Genomic DNA, 17,048 nt, shown 5'->3' with positions numbered 1-17,048 from the left:
TGTAAAGTACTCAAACATTTTTCAATTTGTGAATAATAAACCTTGTTTAAGATGAAAATATTATCTTAGATCAAAACGTTATCATTTGATTTTTTTCTAAAGAACAGTAGTATTAGTTTTTATTCTCTTAAACAGAAACTACAAAAGCTGACTCATTTGTTTCTGGTAAACTTCTCTTATTGCTTCATTCACTCTCCCTTCTGACCAATCCTGAAAGTGTAAAAGCAAGCACTTCATCCTTGATTTTTTTATATGTTATTCTAAGATGTTCTTGGTTTCTTTTGGAAGCATTTACTAACTAATACAGGGGTGGGTTCTGACTTACCTCACGGCCGGTTTGCTTCCTCACGTACCACATGGGCGTGATTCACGCAGGGGAGCGTGCATGCGCAATGCTTTAAAAACAGCTTATGCACAGAAGCAAAAAACTGGCATGTGAAGCGAGCCGGTTCAGGCATGTGTCCAGCCAGGCATGTGTCCAGTTAGGCGAGCAAGGGAAAATTCTTGCTACCAGTTCTATAGAACCAGTTTGAACTGGCAAGGCCCCACCTCTGAATAAGAAGGAAAATGTTGTGGTTGGCTCTGCTCCAGCTCCTGCCCCAGGGAATGTGGAGGTGGATGCAGGGGAAACGTCAACATGTCATAGGCCTGTGTTATTGCCGAAACACTCAGTTCAGAGTTTAGTTTCCTCGGACGAAGAAGAAGATGGGAGTGACTTAGAAGAGGGGGGCTTGGCACACAGCCCAGGCAGTCAATCTCCATTATCTTCCATTGATTCGGAGGAAGATGTCTAGGACCCACGCAAGCGCAGAATTATGCGTAGAAGAGACCAAGTAAGGACGTATTACAGGAGATAAGAGAGGCCACCTATGTTTGGGTGGGGCTCCAGTAATTAGGGCTGCTGCTATAAATAGCAGCGTGTGGGTTTGGCCGTTGTGGAAGAGTATCTGATCGCAGTTCTTCAGGAATCGTGTCTTGACTTTGTTGACTTTTCACATCTTTGAAACCAATGTAGAGCAAAGTGTGTGGGTGTTTCACTTTGTTGGAAGAAAAAGGGGTGTGAAGTTTCTTCACAGCTGCTAGCTAAGTACTTAATGACTGCTTAAGGGAAATTGTACAGACTACCCAGTTTTTTTGGGACGAGTGCTCTTTGCAATACAAAAAGAGTGCTTAGTTTATTTTGAATTTTGTGATAAAGAACATTGTTTTGAATTTTCAAACGTGTGTGTGTCTGAAATTTGTACCCTTTAATTTTCGAGAGGCTCCTACCAGAGAGCCCGGCAGAACAGAAAATAGCCAAATCTCACCCTTGTTCCCCCTCCCCCCAAATCACAACGGGTAGAAAAAGAACATTGAGTTGGGTCTGGAATTAAGGTTACCATTGTATGAACTGGTATATACTGTGAACTCAGCCATGGTGACTTTAGTATACTGTGGGAAAGTATATTTGAAATATTCTACATTGCAAAACAAAACACATAAAATTTCAATTGCAAAATTCTGCAGTTGGAAAATGTGCCCTATTATAAGGGTTTGCTATGAAAGGAGAAAATATTTGCATTTCAGTTTGGAGCTATGCTTGTAACTGTTGTACATAATGTAAATCATATAAATACAAATAATTTACAGGAAAATATGAAATCTCATATAGTCAGATGTAACTTCTAGATTCTCAACAATCATTCTCAATATTTTTTCTTAACATATGTATTTGACACCTAACTTATCACTCCAAACAAGTTAACCAATAACAATACAAATTGTTACTTTACAAAACAATTACCGGTAACTCAACTACTTTTGATTTTTTTGCAAATGTTCATGTCTTGATGTCATTGTCAAATCAACATTATTCTAAAACATCTCAGCTAAAATCAATATATCAAATTTGTTAATAGAGAAATAAATGGAAAAGGGAAAATGTTGAATATTCTTGTGTGATAATGATTTCATAGGTACAGCAATTTTAATGTTTAATTTCAGGTTTTTTGTTTACATTAATATACAAGTAGTCCTCAACTTATAACCACAGGGACCAAAATTTCCAGTGCTAAGCAAGACAGTTGTTGGGACAGTTTTATCCCATTTTATAACATTTCTTGCCACAATTGTTAACTGGATCTTGGTTTCCCCATTGATTTTGGCTGTCAGAAGGTCACAAAAGGTGATCACATGATCCTTGGACAATGCAATCGGCATAAATATATGCTAGTTGCGAAGCATCTCAATTTTGATCCTGTGACCATGGAGATGCTGCAACGATCATAAGTGTGAAAAATGGTCATGTCACTTTTTTTCAGTGCCATTGCAACTTTGAATGATCATTAAACAAATGGCTGTCAGTCAAGGACCATCTGTATTCTTCAAACAATGCTATAAAACCTATCACCGATCTTTCTTCCTTGCGAAATAGTTCACAAACCTGAAAAAACCTCCTGGATGGAATCAGCTGGGACCATTTGTGACGGTCTTCGTGCATATACAGCTCTACATTATCTGTCCTATGTTTCTGATGGAAAAAACGTGTTGATTATGGATGGTGCAAGTGTACGTATAAAACTACCATTGAACTTAAGTATTCTGAAAACTATTTATTAGAAGCAAACATTCAGTGGATTAAATCCAATATTGCTAAAGTAGCCTTCTGTTCACACAACTGGAATTATTCTTGGGTTTTTTTCCCAAATGATCACCTTAGTCTGTGTTACTTAAATGGAAAGAAATATGCTACTAATATCTATTCACTAGGGGGAGGGTTATTATAACATGAGTATGTAATTTCCAATGAAATATGACCTGCTTTTTTTCACAGAAAACTAAATTCCACTAATTTCTACAACATTATATTTCTTACGCTTGCAAAAGATAGAAAAATGTGTATGTATCAAAGAAAAATAGGATAAAACAATAAAATAGGAAACATGGCTGAAATTAATGAAATGAAATAGACATAAGTGCAAGAAAATCAAACACAGCATTGGAATGGGGTGCAGTAATTCAGCTTACCAACTAGATTTTTGAATGATAGTGAATCACAAGTGTCACCTGATAATGATTTTTTAAAGAACCTATTTTGTGGCTACATTAACAGAATCACGAGTTTCAAAAGCATGGAGAAGCAATAATTTCATCTTATTTGCATCTCTCTGTGTTCATGCTTGTGGATGGATGGACAGAAGTATGAATGTTATTGGTCCATAGTATGGTACCCAGTGAAAAGGCGTGATTTTTAAAATATTGGTTAACGTCACCCAACATCACTATGTGAATTGGCCAACCATAAAAATTTGGTTAAATAAATTTAAAAAAATTAAATCTCAAAAGTCACGATCTCATACCTTAAGAAAAATGTCGTTTGGTGGGCCCCAGGGGAAGAGCCTTCTCTGTGGTGGCCCCGGCCCTCTGGAATCAACTCCCCCCAGAGATTAGAACGGCCCCCACCCTCCTTGTCTTTCGCAAATTACTCAAGACCCACCTTTGTCGCCAGGCATGGGGGAGTTAGGATATTCCTTCCCCTAGGCCATTACAAATTATGTATGGTGTGTTTGTGTGTATGTTTGGTTTTTATAATAAGGGTTTTTAGTTGTTTTATTAAATTGGATTGTTACATGTTGTTTTTTATCATTGTTGTTAGCCGCCCTGAGTCTGCAGAGAGGGGTGGCATACAAATCCAATAAATAATAATAATAAATAATAATAGCAAATTGGAATGGAGGCAATGGAAAGTAACAAAAATGTTCAAGGCTAAGAAAAATTATTCCAGTGAGGAACAGGATATCTTTACTTTAGAGAAGGTAAAACTGAAATCATTCTAGTGTTTTTTAAATATTGAAGAACTGAAAGACACAGAAGGCTTTTTTTGTACTGTCCAAGAATACAGGACTAAAACCAATGAGTGATATAAGAAAAAAGATTTTAACTGAATTTTGGAACAATGGAAATAGGTTCTGGATAAGGTGCAGGCTTTATTTTGCTAGCGTGTCATACAGAAACTAGTTAATTCTCTGGGATGTTGTAGCCTTGGATTTACTGTAACATAGAGAAGCAGGTTAATTTTTCTCAAAATCTTTTAAACTGCGTAAAAAAGTGCAAATTTCAAGGTTTCTGTTGTTCCAGATAGAGCTAGCTCTCTTATACTGTGAATGCAGATTGTGAAAGTTTTTTCCCCAATAGATTCTAATGCACTAGATATAGATGTATAAATAAATGTATGTAACTGGGTTTTTTAATTATTGTTTTTGGCAGTCATTTGGTACAATAGCTATTCAGTTAGCAAACCACAGAGGAGCTAGAGTGATTTCTACTGTATATAATCTTGAAGACAAACAATGTCTTGAGAGGATTGTTCCTTCTGTAGGTAAGTTAAATTGTTTTGTACTAAACCGCATGAAAAGACCTAATTCAGACCATTTTTTAAATTTATAAATGTTGATAAGCTCATAACGACTGGCATTTAGGAAATTGAAATAAAGGATTATTCCATTACATCTACCCAAACTATGTTTTCAGATACATCCTACACTTGCGCGCACACATTACCAACGATGTAACATCTGACCAGAATAACCCATAATGTAAACTATAAATTTTGATGATAAACAGTATTAAAGTATTTAAATTATCAAATAAAAATATTAATGCCTAGAATTTGATCTTTAAATAAAATTTACCCTAGCCAACAATGAACATTCATATTTGTTTTGGGGGAAACAGAATTGGAATATAGCAATTCTGTTCAGTGCTTACATATAGCTATAGTATTAAGGCAAAAAGATAGATTACCGGTAATTAAATTCAGAATAATGATGAATGCAGCAGTGAGTTATTCCATTCTGAAGAAGAGCAAACAAAACCAAAGTTTGTGGTTTTTAATATTTGTTAAAGGGTTTGTCTTCTGGCTTGTTTTGGACAGACGGCAGCATATTATGGTGAGCCTTCCCAACCAAGGCATGGGCTAATTAAGGAAAGAGTAATAGAAAAGATGTCAAAACCTGAGCGGTTACATTGTGTAGACTTTGATTATAACTTTAAGTGAATTCCTGCTATGTAAGAAAAAGTTTCTAATTATTAAGACCTAATGGCAGGAAATTTGCAATAGTCTAATAAAATTTTTTAGGAACCTAGAATTATAAAAACTCACAGAATTTAATGAGAACTGCACATAATATGCAGCGTTCATCTCTTCTGTTATTTAATTTCCCCCCCTCTTGTCCTGGCTATTCAGATTTAGTGTAGCAACCTTAGACTTAATGACATTTCCAGTTTACGTATGGCTGATTTATGATTTCAGGTCATATTTTCTGTAATATTGCAAACTCAAAAATAAAATATATATATTTAAAAATATGTTTCCCTAAAAGAAAGTTCATCCTGGAGATCTGAAATAATGCATTTATCATTTGTCATATTAAAAACAGTATTAGAATGCAACCAATGCGTCAAGAGGCATGTCACAGTACAGGTAGTCCCTGCTTAGTATGTGCCTCATTCTGTGGCCAATTAAAGTTACAATAGTGCTGGAAAAAATAACTACAACCATTGCCTGCATTTATCACCTTTGCAGCCTCCCTATATCTTGTGATTTTTCTCCACTTTACAGAGTAGAGAGATTGGAGAGGAAATGGATAACAAAAGAGTAAGCAGAAACACAGTTAGGAATACAATCAAAAGCCATGTGCTGATATCAATAGCCACGAACATACCCTGGAAATAGCACAGGATATTCCCATTGCATGCCTGCTTACTCTTTTGTAATTCCTACCTCTCTAATTCCACTGCCCTGCAAGATCGGGGAGTGAAGTAAAAAAACAAGCAACTTCTGTAGTCAGTCTTGCATTTTATATGCCAGGTATTACTCTCCTAGTCCTCTAGTAAAAGTATACACTTAGCCCTTAAATTGGCTCTCGATTGACAATATGGAAAGACCTATCCATTTGATTCCATGTGCGCAAGCTTTAATACTGGCAATTATTTTTAAATATCTTTTTTGCAATGTGTCTTTTGCGATGTGTTCTGTTTTCTGCTTTTGTTCATTTTTTGATTATTTTAAGGGTAGAATCATTAAGAGTAACATTGATTTCTTCTTGAAACGCCTGTATATGCTTCTCAAATAGCATATTAAAAAAATCAGGAAACTCCAAAGAATACAGTAGAATAAGAACACACAACTTTTGTCTGGGCTATTTACATTTACTGTTATGAGAAGGAACAGCCCTATGTTGTTGATAGCAATAGCACTTAGACTTATATACCACTTTACTGTGCTTTACAGCTCTAAGCAGTTTTATAGAGTCAGAACATTGTCCCCAATAATTTGGTCATTTTACCCACCTTGGAAGGATGCGAAGACCTTAAGCGTGGTGGGATTTGAACTGCCAAATTGCAGGCAGCTGTCAGGCAGCAAAAATAGCCTGCAGTACTGCACTCGAACACTGTGCCACCAAGGCTGATAGCTGGTTATTCCCTACCTATAGTAACTATTAATCTTTTTAAAGAAAATAAACTTTTTTCTTTTATGTATATTGGTATTTTGATTGATTTTTAAAACAACATATTTATTGTATTTTATCTTCCCACCCATTCAGTTCGGATTATAGATGTCTCGAATGGAAAATATGACCTGACAGAAAGTTGTTTAGAGGAGACAGGTGGATTAGGAGTAGATATCATAATTGATGCAGGAGGTTTGTAATTATTCCAAAACTCTGTTTCAGAAAATACTCCCAAGTTCTATTAATTGATGTAAACAATTTATGGTTTATTATAAAACCGTATCCTTCTGTATAGCAGTTGTATTGTAGACTTTGTAGTATAGTAGAAATGCTATTACTCAATATGTGTTCATGGATCTCTCTTTGAAAATTATATTAAGCTTCAGTTAATTCAGAATATGTCTACTAAGTTTCAATTTTGCTTTAGAAAATATTGATGGTCTCCAAAACATCCAGTGAGACCAAAGTGTCTGAAGAAATGAATTCTCTCCAATTTAAGTATCCTAGATTTATATTTAAATAGCACTGCAAACATTAACAGCCCATGTTACAGTGTTTTGGATTATTACTCGTACATTTGGGGATGAATTGCATGTTTTTTTCTGTCTTCCAGTGATAACTACAAATTTAAAATAATAAAATAATCTTTCTAAGAATAGAAGTATGCTGGCTAAATTGCATAATGAAATAATACAATTAGAGCCATAATTGTAAATATAACTACAGGTAATCCTTGACTTACAACCATTTGTTTAGTGACCGTTTGAAGTTACAACATCACTGAAAAAAGTGAGCTATGACTGTCATTCACACTTGTGTCCATTGAAGTATCCCTGAATCAAAATTCGGATGCTTGGTAACAGGTTCATATTTATGAAGATTGCAGTGTCCTGGGAGTGATGTGATTACTTTTTGCAACCATTTGACAAACAAAGTCAATGGAGCAGCCAAAGTCACTTAACAACCATGTTAATAACTTAACAACTGCAATGATGACATAACAACTACAGAAAGAATGGTTGTAAAATAGGACAAAACTCAGTTAGCAACTGTCTTGCTTAATCATGGGAATACAGTACAGTACCTGTACTGTATTTTTAAAAACAAATATGCATCCTGTAGCAACAAATCATGCAATTGCTAGCAATTTAGAATACTAAATGCACAATAAAATAAGAATGTAATCATCCATAAAGGCATATTATCAGTTTAAAATACTGATCTGTCTTGTATATGAGAGCCATCAATCTAGGTAGCCTTAAGGCCATACTGGACAGGTCAGTATTTACTGCTTTGTGGAAATGATGATAAAATTTGTGCCCATCCAGTCTTTATTGGCCAAGTGTGATTGGACACACAAGGAATTTGTCTTGGTGCATATGCTTTCAGTATACATAAAAGAAAAAGATACATATTGAGATACATATATATCCTCAGATTAAAACTATATACACTATATTAGAATATGCCATTTAATAAATGGCAAGTAAAGTCCTTAAAAGTTGTGTTTTTATCCAAGGGGTAGTTTAAGAGGAAGATCTGTCGATTTTGCAAGGATCACACATTAAATATGATGTGGCTGAAGGCAACCAATCAGGCCAATTCAGGCACAGAATGTTATTGCATATTTGAAGAGGCAAGCAAGCACTATAATTGTTACATTATTGTCTCTGGTTCTACACAGCTCATGCTTATATTGTGCCTCACCATTGCGCCTAGAGCACAATCTTCTGAAAGCAGAGCTTGCCTTTTCTATTCTGAAGTTAACTACTCTAGCAATAGTCACAGGATACTGCAAAGATGATTCACTCCTGCGGTTTTTGCCCTTTGGCTGTGATATTTTGTTATAAGCCGTGACAAAGCACAAAACCTTTTTTGAAAAATAGTATTTAAAAAGGTACAGTAATGCACTCAGAGCCAGGGGTATATACTAACAGCATAGACTGAAATGCTTATATGGATATATATTTCAAGCTATGAATATTTATTCATCTATCATTTTTCAAGTCATTGGGAACAAATATAGTTTATATGACAAAATACATGTCTTCATATGTGTGTCAGAAATATAATAATTTGAGCCTGGCTGAATAAAAAAAAATCCTTAGAAGAAGACAAGGTTAAAAAAAGAAAAGAACTGAATCCTGAAAATAATGTGAATTTATTGATATGCACTTCTTTTCATGTCTTGCTCATCTTCCATTTTTAGAAAGTGTTTTTTATTTGATTTTAGTGAGACTGCATAATAAAGAAAATGAAACAACTTCACAACAGTTGCTACCCCACAAGCATGACATCATTACTTTGCTCAGTGCTGGAGGCCGCTGGATTACGACTGAAAAAAATCTTCAGGTAAGAAGAAAGTTCTGAAATAATGATAGTTAGACCAGCCTTTCCTAGTCTGATATTTCCCAGCTGCATTGGACTTTAATTTGCATAAAATTCCAGATGATATGGAAGTTGAAATTCTAATACAGTGATACCTTGTCTTATGAACTTAATTGGTTCCAGGACAAGGTTCAAAAGTTTGTAAGACAAAACAATGTTTCTCATAAGAATTAATGGAAAAGCAATTAATGTGTGCAAGCCCAAAATTCACCCCTTTTGCCAGCCGAAGCGCCCATTTTTGCACTGGTGGAATTCCTCTGAGGCTCCCTTCCACAGGAAGCCCCACCTCGGGACTTCCGCGTTTTTGTGATGCTGCAGGGGAATCCCAGCAGGGAAATCCCAGCATCGCCAAAATGGGCACTTTGCTGGCAATGGAAGTCCGGAGGTGGGGTTTCCCAGCGGTGGTGGCGGGTTCATAAGGTGAAAATAGTTTGGAAGAAGAGACAAAGAAATCTTAAACCCCGGGTTCGTATCTCGAAAAGTTCGTATGACGAGGGGTTCGTAAGATGAGGTATCACTGTATACTGTGTCTGGAATGAACCATATTTATTTATTTATTTATTTATTTATTAATCAGATTTGTATGCTGCCCCCTCTGCAGACTCGGGGCGGCTAACAGCAATAATAATACAATGTAAACAAATCTAATATTTAAGTTAATTTAAAACCCCATATGTAATCCTAGTCTTATATTTTTTGAATAAATGATAATATAGCTGATGAAAATGATACTTTCTCTTAGCAAAAACTTGGTTAAGCATCAGCTAATGTTCTGTGTTTGTGCTATTTTATAATAAAGCAAAAAGCTTCATTATTTTCCCCCTTTTTAAAGTTGGATCCTCCAGATTGTCGATACCTTTTCCTGAAAGGTGCTTCAGTTTCTTTTCTGAATGATGAAATTTGGAATTTGTCAAGTATGCAACAAGGAAAATATCTATATATCCTTTTTATTATATAATGATTATTAAATTATGTACTAGAGTATTATATATCATATTTTGTATCCATTGTGAGGTTAGTGTCCATGTTTCGCTGACAGAGATGGCTGCAGAAAAACAGCTTGTGTGTCTTGGAACATGATCCCTTTGTTGATGGGATACAGAGTATGCTGTTTAGATCCTGGCCAGGCAGGAAGAATAAGAGAGAAGTGGTACCCACCCTCTAAGAGAAGGGTACCCACCCTTTAAGGGTGGAAGTAAAGAAAAAAATGAATTGCATATTAACAAACTGGCATTCCTTGATTTATGAGTATTCATTTAACAATGGTTTAAAGTTATGGCAGCCTTGGACAAATTGACCTACCACTCATCTTCAAGCACTATCGCCAAAGTCACATAATCACTATTTGGGCACTTGGCAACTTGTTTGCACTTACAACAGTTAGCAGATAGTGATTTGAAATCTTCCCAGCTGGCTTCTGAAAGAGAATTAAGGAAGCTGGATTTGTTTAATGATTATGTGATTCATTTAGTGACCATATGATTCTCTTAACTACCAGAATAAAAATGGTTGTAAAATGAAGTCCCTTTTTAACACCTCCAATCCTCGATCAAATCTAAAGTATCCATCAGCTTTAAGTTTGATTGATATTTGAAGGTGGTGTAAAAATGGACTAACAAAAGACTACCTTTTTGTCAGGGAGATTGTAAACTCAAATCCCATTACATGATGACTTGCTTAATAACTGCATTGCTTAGCAACCAAAATTTCAGTCCCAATTGTCATCGTAAATCGAGGACTACCTGTAGTGTAACATAAATAGTATTACTTGTTCTGATGTTTTTAATTTAAATAATTTACCTATTTGATTATTTGTGAAATGCATTTTCAAGGTGCTTATTTTCTTTATAGGTACTGTTGAAAAACATAAATATGTAGAACACAGGCAAATATGTAGAACACAGTGTTTTTATTTGATCACATACATAAATATTTTCATTTTCTTTCCAATTTTTCTGTCCATCCCACCAGATTTTAAATCCTTTAGTGTACAATATTTATTTATTTGTTGCATTTATATGCCACTCACTCTGAAACGGACTCTGAGCGGCTAATATTATATACAGTGATCTCTCGATTAGCGCGGGGGTTACGTTCCAAGACCTCCCGCGCTAATCGATTTCCGCGTTATAGTGGTGCGGAAGTAAAAAACACCATCTACGCATGCGCGCCATTTTTTTCATGGCCGCACATGCGCAGATGGTGGAGTTTGCGTGTGGGCGGCGGGGAAGACCAAGGGAAGGTTCCTTCAGCCGCCCAACAGCTGATCTGCTCCGCAGCGCGGAAGCAGCGAGGAGCCGAAGATGGGGTAAAGGCAAAGGGGAAACCCCAATCTTCGGCTCCTCACTGCTGCCGCGCTGCGGAGCGGATCAGGTGTTGGGCGGCTGAAGGAACCTTCCCTTGGTCTTCCCGCCGCCCAGGCAAAGGGGAAACCCCAAGATCGCTTGCCGCTTGCCGCTTGCTGTATTGCAGCTTGGAGCCTTGCTTCGCCTCCTTCGCTGCAATACGGCAAGCGGCAAGCGATCTTGGGGTTTCCCCTTTGCCTGGGCGGCGCTGGGGCCATGCGGAGCCGCTCATCTAGGGGGGCGTGGACCGGCAAGGTGCCCTCCGCTCTCTCTCTTTCTCTCCCTGTTACCGGTGTGGTATAAGAGAGAGAAAGAGAGAGAAAGGAGGGCGACTTGCCAGTCCACGCCCCCCTGGATGAACAGCCTCGCATGGCCCCAGCGCCGGGCTCCGCTGTTGCCTCCGCCCCCATTCGGCTCTGCAGCTGAGAGGCCTTCCCGGCAGAGCCCTCCCCAACAGCTCCCGCCGCCAGTGCAAAAAAGAAAAGAAAAAAAAATCCCCAAAAGAGGCAGGCACAAAGCGGGGGCACAAGGGGAGCTGCCCGGCAGAGGTTGCTTTTTTTCTTCTCGTGGGCAAGTGGAGGGGGGGAGAGAGAAGGGAGGAAGAGAGTGTGAGAGAGGAAGAAAGAGAGAGAGAAATGATAGAAAAAAGGGGAGAAAAAAAGAGAAATGAGAAAATGATTGAAGCATAGTGACAGGAAAGAAAGAGAAAGAGACAGAGAAGTGACTCTTGGTGATGACGTATGACGTCATCGGGTGGGAAAAACCGTGGTATAGCAAAAAAACCGTGGAGTATTTTTTAATTAATATTTTGTGAAAAACCGTGTTGTAGCGTTTCGCACTAATCGAGACCGTGCTAATCGAGGGATCACTGTAATATAAAAACTACTATGTCATTTCATTTAATTATAATTGTATTTTTTCCCATAGAAATGCTTGGATAACTTTTCACTGAAAAGTCTTTACAGTAGAAAGGGATTTTTTAATAGCTGTTTCTTAACTGTGTGTAGAGACCTTATTTATTATGAAACAGTATAAACTAATGCAGTGCTTCCCAAACCTGGGTAAACTACTCAAAATTGGGAAGGAAAGTTTTTCTTTAGGTAACAACACATAAACTGATTACCCAATTTCAGCAGGGGTATTAAATTGACTTAAACTATTATACATACTTTGGATAAAACGAACTATCTGGTAAGCAGTTTTGGAAAGCTTTGGGAAGCATTGGACTAGTGGGTTCTCCTAAAGTTTAGGAATACAAGTTTAGTTAAAGCATATAAATGCAGGTTAGAAACAATAAAATAATTTCTCTCTCTCTCCATTCCATCTCCCTGAAAGCTGCTTTGCTCACTGAACACTAGCAGAAGTGCTCCTCAATTGACAACCAGAATTGGGATAGGCAGTGTTGAGCAAAAGTGGTTGTTCGGTGAGATAGTTACCTGACTGCTTTGTTCAACAACCGCAATCACAGCTGTCCCAGTCGCAGTCATGAAGCAGTCACACAGGTTGTTAAGCAGTTGGCACAACTGAGCTTCCTATTGAAGGAGGGCAGGCTCTCTGTGTGTAGAAAAGAAACTGACAACAAGTTGTCGGAATGGAGCTTGGATCTTTAGGATATACATTAGTGATTTATTTATTTATTTATTTATTTATTTATTTAGTTAGTTAGTTAGTTAGTTAGTTAGTTAGTTAGTTAGTTGATTTTTATGCCGCCCTTCTCCTTAGACTCAAAGGCGGCTTACAACATGTTAGCAATAGCACTTTTTAACAGAGCCAGCCTATTGCCCCCACAATCCGGGTCCTCATTTTACCCACCTCGGAAGGATGGAAGGCTGAGTCAACCTTGAGCCGGTGATGAGATTTGAACCACTGACCTGCAGATCCTTAGTCAGCTTCAGTGGCTTGCAGTACAGCACTCTACCTGCTGCGCCACTCCGGCTCTACAAGATGGATTGCTACTGGTGCGGTAGGCGACTCTACACCGGTAGTGGCCACCAGATAGCGTAATTTGCCTGCGACTGCCAGATTGCACAATTAGCGCACGACCACTCTGGTGCTGGTCCTTCAGGTGCCTCCATCTTTTTTCTTGGATTTTTTATTTTATTTTAAATTGGATTTATATGCCACCCCTCTGCAAAGATTTGGGACAGCTGAGTCTTTGGTCTTTTTTGCTTCCTATGCATGCATAGAAGCAAAAAACCATGAGGAGACACTCACAGTTTTTTGCTTCCGCGCATCCCCTTGCAAGATTTTGGCACATTTTGGCTTCCTTCACGTGTGTGGATGCAAAATCACATGGGAGATGCGCACACACACGTGAGAATCTTCATGCTGCACGCACGGGTAAGAGGAATCTGTCCTGATCTACACCCCTCCATATCCTGAAGGGAAAGCCTGCATTGAGCTAGCGAAAGGAACCTTGCATCCTGAAGATCTGAGTTTCATTTCTGCAGTGCAACTAAGCATTTTTCTCCCCTGTGTTCATGGAGAAGAGGAGAAATCCATCAGTTAAAGGTAGCAGTTTGCATCTTCTCTGTCTTTCTGGGGAAGCTAGCAGAGAAGAATACAAATGGTGATCACATGATCACAGGATATTTGGCCATTGTTTATACACCCAAACAGATTGCCGATCACAGATCACAATAGTATGATGTGTGGCTGGTGTAATGTTTTATGGTGGCCAGAAGTATTTTATGGATCTTTGTAATGTTGAACAGTCATGAAATGACCAGTCATAAGTTGAGAACTACCTGTATTTCAATGAAAAAAGGTTCTTTCTTCATTGTTCTTCGATAGGTTAATTTGTACTCTAGTTCAGTGTTCCCAGCCAGCAAATGTACTCTAGTTCAGTGTTCCCAGCCAGCAAATGCTGGCTGGGGAATTCTGGGAGTTGAAGTCCAAATATTTTCAAGTTGCCAAGGTTGGGGAACAATGCTCTAGTTACTCTAACATGAGTTTGATTTAAGGTAATTGTGGGAGTACATTTTGTATGACTAAATATATTACAAATCACATTTTTCCTTCAAACCCAGATCTTGGGCACAACTTTAACATTTTATATAGTATTTCACTTGACTATTCTCTTCTATACGTATTTTGGAAGATGTAATGGAGAAGTTATCAAGTGGAGTTTTCAAGTAAGGATAAATTTGTTTGAAGTGTTATAAGCATTTTAAAATATATTCATTTAAGTATTTTATCAATTAACTGTTTTGAAAAGATGAGAAAATGATAATTAAAATGTTTGGCCCCAATTAACTCTAGAGAGCCTAGATCAGTGATGGCAAACCTATGGCACGGGTGCCACAGGTGGCACTTGAAGCTATATCTGCTGGCACGCGAGCTGTTGCCCTAGCTCAACTCCAACGCACATGTGTCTGCTGGCCAGCTGATATTTAGCTCACATAGAGACTCTGGGAGGGCATTTGTGGCTTCCAGAGCACCTCTGGAGGGATGGGGGAGGGCATTTTTACCCTCCTCCAGCTCCAGGGAAGCCTTTGGAGCCCGGGGAGGGCGAAACACAAGCCTACTGGTCCCACCAGAAGTTGGGAAACAGGCCATTTCCTGCCGCCAGAGGACCTCTGGAGGGGACAGGGGAAGCTGTTTTTGCCCTCCCCAGGCATTGAATTATAGGTGTGAGCATTCACGCATGCGTGATAGCACATGCCCGCACTCTTTTGGCACCCAAGGAAAAAAAGGCTCACCATCACTGGCCTAGATCAGGGCTGCAAAACACATAAAAGAGAAAGGGTCACATTGATACTTTAAAAATCCTTGTGGGCCACAAGTGGAATGCTGATGAAATGTTTTGCAGCTAACGGAGCAGTGAAAGTGCTGGAGTTGTCAATGAAGTTTGGAGATGCTCAGAATCATTCTTTTGGGGAGGCAGCCCCGGGAAATATATTACTATTTAAAAAACAGGCTGCACAAGGCTACTTGGCATAGTCCACATTGTACAGGCTATTCTGGGCTCATTTCTTTTTCTAATTATTGAAATTAGGAAATTGTCAAAAGTCATCCATGTATATTTTTCCCTTAGAACAAACTGCATATGATAAGTAAACCCACTTAGAATGGATTACTCATGCATTATCTGGAAAACTGCTTTACTAGATGCTGCATTTGTTCACAGTCCACGTGCATATTCATAGATCTTGACAGCCTATACAAGTTTATCAGAAATCTGGTTTAATTGTACAATGTATGGGTACATTTTCAGTTGAATATGATTTGACGGCAGACATTGTCTTTGGGGCTCACCTTTTAACAGCACGCAGGGCAAGAATGGCCTCAATTTTTGTGGCATTTTGAAAACTGGTCAAAACCTAACTCTTCCAGAATTTTGGAGACTGACCGTGTATTTCCTCTCACCAGTAATATTTTAATAATTTAATTTTACGTATTATTTGTTGATACTTTGAATGGTGGTGTCTTAATATCGATAAACTGCCTAAAGATTGCTAGGGCATGAGGTAATGGGTAAACCAAAGATATAAATGCTGTACAATTCTAATTTTTTGTTTTTGTTCTCAGACCTCGTCTGGATAAACCTGTACCATTATATGAAGCTAAAGTTTCTATGGAATTAGTTCAGAAGAATCAAGCAAGGAAAAAACAAGTTGTCCAACTGTGAAGTTTCTAAGTCAATTTGAACTGTAAAAAGTGAAGTTAATATATTCTGCATAGCTGTTAAATATTTATCAATTGTCATCAGCCTGTATATGAAACAGTTCTTAATAACTATAGGTTGAGTCGTTTATAACTTTAGATTGAAAATCATATGTCTAAAAACCATAAGATTTGTCTTTGACTATTGTGTACTGCTTTCTTTTGTTTGACTTTTTTATTTTGAGGGGGGGTGCGTGCTCATTCAGATGAAGAAAGGAGAATCCTATGTCACAGAAAACTACCTATTTTATCCAAGTTTAGACAAAGCACTAGGACAAATTTACTATGAATCTAAGTGACAAGCAAGATTTTTCAAAACAGACTTCTTAGTCTAAATGTTTGGTTTGGCTGAATGTTATTTTTTAATGTTTCATCATGAATGGGAAGCTATGAGTAACATATTGTAACTTTGTAATTTTCCCTTTCACTACATTTTGTTTCTATCTTTATTAGAATTGCCACATTTACAAAGAGCAAAATAAAATAAACCTGAGTAAAGTTGTAATCTTGGAAAAGCATTTCACAATACAAGAAAGAGTTGTCTCCAATTCAGATTTAAAGAATTGAATGCACTATTTGTCTTCTCTGTTTTCTAATATGTACTTTAGTGTTCTGTTGTTTAGAATCAGGCAGGGGGTGGAATATAAACTTGCATTTGTTTATGTAGAAGTACAATACTTATTCCCAAAGGCAATTTCAAAATGTCTGATGTTTAACTCTACAATGTTTTAATTTATGATCAAACACACACACACACACACACACACACACACAATATATACAGGGTGTCCCAAAAAATGTATACACATTTTAAATAATTGTAAACTTGGTATTTATTATAATTTTACTATTACAAAAATGTAAAAATATTTACAAGTATCATTTTATTGTTTTTTTCACTGCATTTTAACTAATTTTAAATAATTGTAAATAGCCAATAATTAAACTGTTTGTGTTTATTTTGCAGATTCAATCCCTGAACACAATGACAACCAGACTAATCTTCGGGGGGGGGGGGGACAATAAAAACAATAAAATGATACTTGTAAATATTTTTACATTTTTTAAATAATAAAAATAAACACCAAGTTTATAATTATTTAAAATGTGTATACATTTTTGGGACACCCTGTATAATTATAATTATGAGAATTATTAG

General features: G+C 37.3%; 1 protein-coding gene across 2 annotated transcripts in view; it reads left to right on the top strand.

Annotated features, from left to right (window-relative positions):
- Positions 1–16,387, top strand: part of CRYZL1 (crystallin zeta like 1) — a 35,567-nt gene extending 19,180 nt beyond the window's left edge. For both annotated transcript variants that reach the window (XM_070750381.1, XM_070750382.1), the window contains exons 7-13: positions 2,414–2,547; positions 4,246–4,357; positions 6,585–6,683; positions 8,725–8,843; positions 9,712–9,817; positions 14,313–14,358; positions 15,755–16,387. In XM_070750381.1, the coding sequence (XP_070606482.1) occupies positions 2,414–2,547; positions 4,246–4,357; positions 6,585–6,683; positions 8,725–8,843; positions 9,712–9,817; positions 14,313–14,358; positions 15,755–15,854 (716 nt within the window). In that variant the 3' untranslated portion in view covers positions 15,855–16,387. The remainder of the gene's footprint in view (positions 1–2,413; positions 2,548–4,245; positions 4,358–6,584; positions 6,684–8,724; positions 8,844–9,711; positions 9,818–14,312; positions 14,359–15,754) is intronic.
- Positions 16,388–17,048: the final 661 nt, after the last annotated feature.

Source organism: Erythrolamprus reginae, chromosome 4, assembly GCF_031021105.1.
Source record: "Erythrolamprus reginae isolate rEryReg1 chromosome 4, rEryReg1.hap1, whole genome shotgun sequence".
In the NCBI taxonomy this organism is placed as follows: domain Eukaryota; kingdom Metazoa; phylum Chordata; class Lepidosauria; order Squamata; family Dipsadidae; genus Erythrolamprus; species Erythrolamprus reginae.
Note: the sequence above shows the minus strand (reverse complement) of the source record. Positions and strands in the feature narration are given on the sequence as shown.